General features: G+C 39.8%; 1 protein-coding gene across 1 annotated transcript; it reads left to right on the top strand.

The window, feature by feature from the left end:
• LOC107638063 lies at window positions 4,493-5,589 on the top strand (the record flags this gene model as incomplete). The annotated part of the gene is given in 1 exon segment (XM_016341247.2): window positions 4,493-5,589. A coding segment is annotated over 1 exon segment (519 nt). The 3' UTR covers window positions 5,075-5,589.

Below are 5,607 nucleotides of genomic sequence, written 5' to 3'. Positions count from 1 at the left end.
TTAACCCCTACCATAATATGCAGCACAGTTAGCAATTACTCTTATCGAGTCCCAATTAAGCCCCTCAAATAAACACTTATGACTCTATCTGATCCCTTAAATACAAATTATGTCCCAACAGAGTCCTCCAAAGTAGCAGTCAAATTTTTTAAAGCTTAAATGTTACCTTTTGCATGTCCGACATGAAGCACCAGTTGTTAGAGGCTACATCACCCAGATCATCCAACAGAAGCTCCAAAAACCATCACCAATTTTTCTTGTTCTCAATCTCTACAATGGCCCAAGCGATGACATATATATGGTTGTTGGCGTCTTGTCCTACTGTGGCTAGTATTTTTCCTCTAAAGTGTGTCTTCAAAAAGGCTCCATCTAGCCCAATTAGAGGCCTCCACCCAGCCTTGAGTCCTTTCTTGCATCCATCGAGGCATATGTACATTTTTTCGAAAGTTGGTTCTCCTGCAGGTTGCGGCTTCAATCCTATTTTAATAGTTGATCCAGGGTTACTTTTCAATAGTGTTTCTGCATAGCCTCTGAGAAGTATGTATTGTGCTGCCGCATCTCCATATACAATGTTCCTTGCATCACTTAAGGCTCTAGTCAGAGAGGACTTATTCAAGTCAAGATCACACTTCCTCTTGAAGTAATCAAACGCTTCTCCATAATTCAGGTTAGGGTATTTTTTTTATTTTCTTTACTAGCTTTGAGGCTAACCACTTCTTGTTTGCTGCCCTATTTTGGTCCTCCTTGCACATATGTGGTTGTTGTTGAATATTTTCATCTGCCAGCAAGTCTCTTCATGACCCATAGAGGCATATGCAATGCACTTACAACCCTCCTTCTTGTACTTACAAACAGCTCTCACCCTATAACTCTCATTTCTTTTGAAATTGATTTGCCTCCCCTTTTGTATGGTGAACTCTCTCATTGCCTCAATAAAATCATGTTTGCTATTGAACTTCATCCCGACCTCCAACTTTAGCTCTCCAAATCTTGCTCCTTCCATGAACATTGGGAAAGCATCGTCATCATCCGCATCAGATTCTTTGTCCGAATTAGGTGGGGTCGTCATTTCCTCAGATTTCCATGAATCATTTCCATAAGAATCATCATGGTATTCATCAAAGGCGTCATATGGTGGCTGGACCTCATTGGCTTTTCCAATCACTTGGCCCAGATCAACTTCCTCATCAGAATTTGAAACTATCATCTCATCTTCTTCACACAAGTCTTCGAAACATATCTTACCTTTTGCCTTATTCTTCTTCATTTTCAACTCCCTGGGTCTTGCTGCAGCAACTTCAGAATCAGAATCATCATCACTTGAATTCTCAAAATTCTCGGGTCCAGGCCTATAGAGTTCATCTTCCGCACTCTCATACGAGTCACTACTGTCACTACTTAATGTCACGGATGGGACCTCACCAACAGCCTTCTTCCCTTTGGGTGCAAATCTTGAAGCTGATCGTGTCACTCGTTTTGGTGATGGTATTGGTACTTTCTTGACAGCACCTTTCTTTGGGGTAGACTTTGAATTCTTTTTGACACTTATTGTGAATTTTTTTGTAGTGGTGGGTGGAATAGACTTCTCAGATTTATTGGTTTTTGGTTTAGAAGAACATGACTTGGAAAGAGGCATTGATTTAGGCTGGGCTAGAGGTGTGGAGGTGGTGGACTGGGGTGTAAGATCTGAGGTGGGCTGGACTGCAGGTGAACAGTTGGGTTAGGCTGCAGGCTTTGACTTAGGCTGGGCTGCAGGTTCAGAGGTGGGTTGGGCTGGATGATTTGAGGTGGGTTGGGTTTGAGGTTTAGAGTGGGGCTGAGTTGGAGGAGCAGAGTTCAGCTGGCCTGGGGGTGCAGAGTTCGCTTCAGGAAATGTGATTGTATTTTGTTCAAGGGGTGTGTTTGAAATACATAAAGATGGATTTGAGGTGGTGTCAAATACCATGATTTTTGGATTGGGGGTCATAGGGACCAGTTGTGGAACCTCATCACCTTCATGTTCAGAATATCCATGCTTAAGGTACACATGCACTACACCTTCATTATTCTTTGCGTGAAAGCACATCTCCAAGAGCTCCTTGTCCTGTAAGAGTGCTCTCAATCCAATCTTCAAGGGCCTCCCAGGAGTTAGCCACCAGCACTCTTTTAAGTTGTCATATCCTAGAATCTTGTAGTAATTTCTTATTGAGAACACGTCCAATGTATCTTCCTCTAATCCAAATAACTGTTTAATTTGGTCTCCGACATACACGACTTCTCCATCTTCTTTTGTCTCAAAATTTCCTCCATGGTATATGACAATTGTTATATCATCATCCATCTACATTACAAAATAATAAAAATCTCAACAATAATTTCAAAAAATAAAGCATACTGACTTAACTGACTTCAAACTCCAAACAGGACAATAGTTCATCATTCATTTTTAAACAACAAGTTTTTTAAACACAAGCAATAACACACACATAATAACATTTATCCACAGACAGCAAAAAATAAAATCAACATTCTCTTCTTCAGCAAGAAAAAAAAAACCCTAGCATCATTCACATGCAACAATTTCCAATACCCTAAATATAACCAGCACCTTGCTTCGACAATAACAATGCAATACAAAAACCAAAACAACAGCCAAAAACAGAGTATTAAGAAATTTGTGAAAAAAAAATAAAACTTCACTTCCTAACCTGATATTCGTCGTTTCTTTTCGCGGCAATGCTAGTTCGACAGCAACCTCACCCAGCAGTCTAATACACCACCAATGTTACTCTGATTCTCCTTTCTCACAGTCAAGCATGCGAGAAGAACAAAAACGTGGAGAAGAAGAATAGAAGAAAAAGGGAAGGAAGAAGAAGGGTCAAGTTAGTCTGTGTCTTCATCTATATGTTGACCCAACTTTTTTAACCCAACGAAACCCTTAAACGACGTCACATTGAGTTAAAACTGGGAGAGAACATAAAACGACGTCGTTTTAGGGTTTCCTACGTGTCAACTTAACGTGCCACATCAGATCTCCGTTAAAGGAGATAGTTACAGGGGCAAACGTGGGGTACGATTCAATATTTGGGGTTTTAATTTGGTAACTATAAATTTGGGGGTCCAAATTGAAGCCTATAAAAAATTTCAGGGGGCAAAATGAGTTTTAACTCGTTATTTTTCCATTGAACACATACGAAATGTTGCACAATTTTACACATTGTTTAAATCGGGAGAATTTGAAGAAAAAAATGAAAAAAATAGATGAAAAATGAATTTTTGTTGTTTGAATGATAAAAGAAAATAAAATGAAAAAAAATAGTATGGAGCTCACTAAAATATTTTTACCCTAACAATGAGAATTTTTTATTTAAATAAATAAATTAATTATAATAATTATCAAAATAAATAATTTAAAAAATATTTACTGAAATAAATATTCCTTTCTTATCTCGTTTGCACTTTAAATAAGATAATTTTGCATGTATTACAGTGTAAACGAAATAAGACAGGTGGATGCGAAACGTGTATATCTCATCTACGGTGTAAACGAAATAAAATCTGTTTCGCGTCCACCTGTCTTATCTTGTTTACAGTATAAACGAGATACATGCAAAATTATCTCGTTTACACGGTAAACGAGATAAGAAATGAATATTTATTTCGATAAATATTTTTTAAATGGAAAAGTATGAGGAACCAATAGAATATTTTTACAATGTGTACAATGGAGATTTATGGAGTATTAGAGATATAACCATTAGTGTTACCTTTTTCCATCAGCTGAAATTTTTGGAATGATGTTTATTATCCCTAGTATTCGGATGGTTATTCTAGATAGTACGAAGGATGTTCATTTTATAACTTAATAGTCCATTGTACACATTGTATAAATAGTCAATTGTCTCCCTAACGGGATCATTTTTAAATTATTTATTTTGATAATTATTATAATTAATTTATTTATTTAAATAAAAAATCTCAAATTATTTGCATTATTACTAGGCAACTTCACCAAGGGCCCACAAATAATTGACAAATGACGACAACTAACGAGACGGCGTTACCTCGGATAAGATCATATCACCTTCCGAACCAGAAAAAGGCTAATGACCGCCGCGATTCGGGTAGAAAAATCATAGGCTCCCGAAGCAAGAGTTAACAGTAAACGTTACGACAATCATGGTTTGGGAGGGACCCACGTCATCCCCCCAAAAATACCTAGTCTGGTGAGCCAACACCTGTCCATTTCCCTTAATACTGAGTCATTCAGTCAGAAGAGGCAGCGTGGCTGGCTGGCTCTAACAGACTTTCTCTCTCATCCCAGAGGTCGGTGAAAACCCAACCCCACCACCCTGGACCCACCTTTGTCTCCTTCCCTCTTCCTCTATATATCATTCTCTCCCCTTCTCTCTTTTCTCAATTCATATTCTCCTTCGCCATAACAAAGCCATTCTGTTCTCTATTTTTTCTTCTTTTAATGTTAACCAACCTTCTACTTCTAAAGAATTAACAAGAGCTAAATTCAAGAGATCGTATATACCTTTCCCTTTTAGATTCTAATTTTTGTGTTATTAACATGGCAACGGAGATTTTGCGGCCTCAGGATTGTTTAATTGAACGGATCAGGGTTCCTCCGGCGTCGTTTTCGCGGCGGAGAAATTACCCCAACAACTACAGTAACTATCATAATAGTAATAATTTTAGCAATCAGCATGCGGCGGCATCAAGATCCAGCTCCCGGAAGCCCGTTACCCGACCCGATCAGAGGAAACGGGCTGTAGTTGCCAGTTCACCCCCTCTAGTTGCAGAGGCCGCCGCGCTGCCATTAAGGAGACCTAGCAGCGCTGACGATTCTAGGTTGTCCAGGAGTAGCGGTTTGGCGGTCGATAAGGTGACGATTCTCCGGAGGGGGCAGTCGCTGGATTCGACGACGGCGCCCGCCGTGAATAGCGACATGTATGCTGGATCAGCGTTCGCGGTGTCTCCGTCGCCTAGCGCGCTCCCTCTTCCTTCTTTTCAGACGAAGAAGCAGCCCTCTCCGGCGGTGGATGACTCCGCAACCAGAGATCTGAGGCGTCTGCTCCGGCTCGAGTAAGATTCGGGTCGGGTTGTCTGGGTTCGGGTCTAGTTGGTTCTTGACCCTTATTTCCCTCTTCACCAACATCTAGAATCTTCTTCTCCTTTCTCTTCATTTCTCCGTTACCGTCACTACCGTTACGGGTAGGTCCTTACCAGTTTGAATTCCCGTCTCGACCGTGATTTTTTTAAACGGAAGGATGGGTCTGAAATTGGGGGCGGAATACGTTTGAAGAAGTTTGGATTTAGTGTAAGAGCCGTGTGACACGTTTGTTTGCTGATGGCTTAAATAAGAATTAGGTTCTAATTTCAGTTTAGAATTGGTGGAAAAAAATTTGAAAAAAAAAAAAATGAAGGAAGGAAGAACCGAAGAAGCTATACAAGTTGAGGGAGTAACTAAGGGGGTTGTTCTTGTAAAAATCCGGAAAGTGTTGTGGTTTGGTGGATGTTGGATGTGAAAGTGAATGGTTTTCTAGCTCATTGTACCCTTTTTGTAAAGTATAAATGTTAAAACTTTAGGGAGGTTTGAGCAAATATCTTCTGAATTTTCTT

This window comes from Arachis ipaensis, chromosome B01 (assembly GCF_000816755.2).
Source record: "Arachis ipaensis cultivar K30076 chromosome B01, Araip1.1, whole genome shotgun sequence".
Taxonomy (NCBI): domain Eukaryota; kingdom Viridiplantae; phylum Streptophyta; class Magnoliopsida; order Fabales; family Fabaceae; genus Arachis; species Arachis ipaensis.
This window is presented reverse-complemented; position numbering and strand designations above follow the sequence as displayed.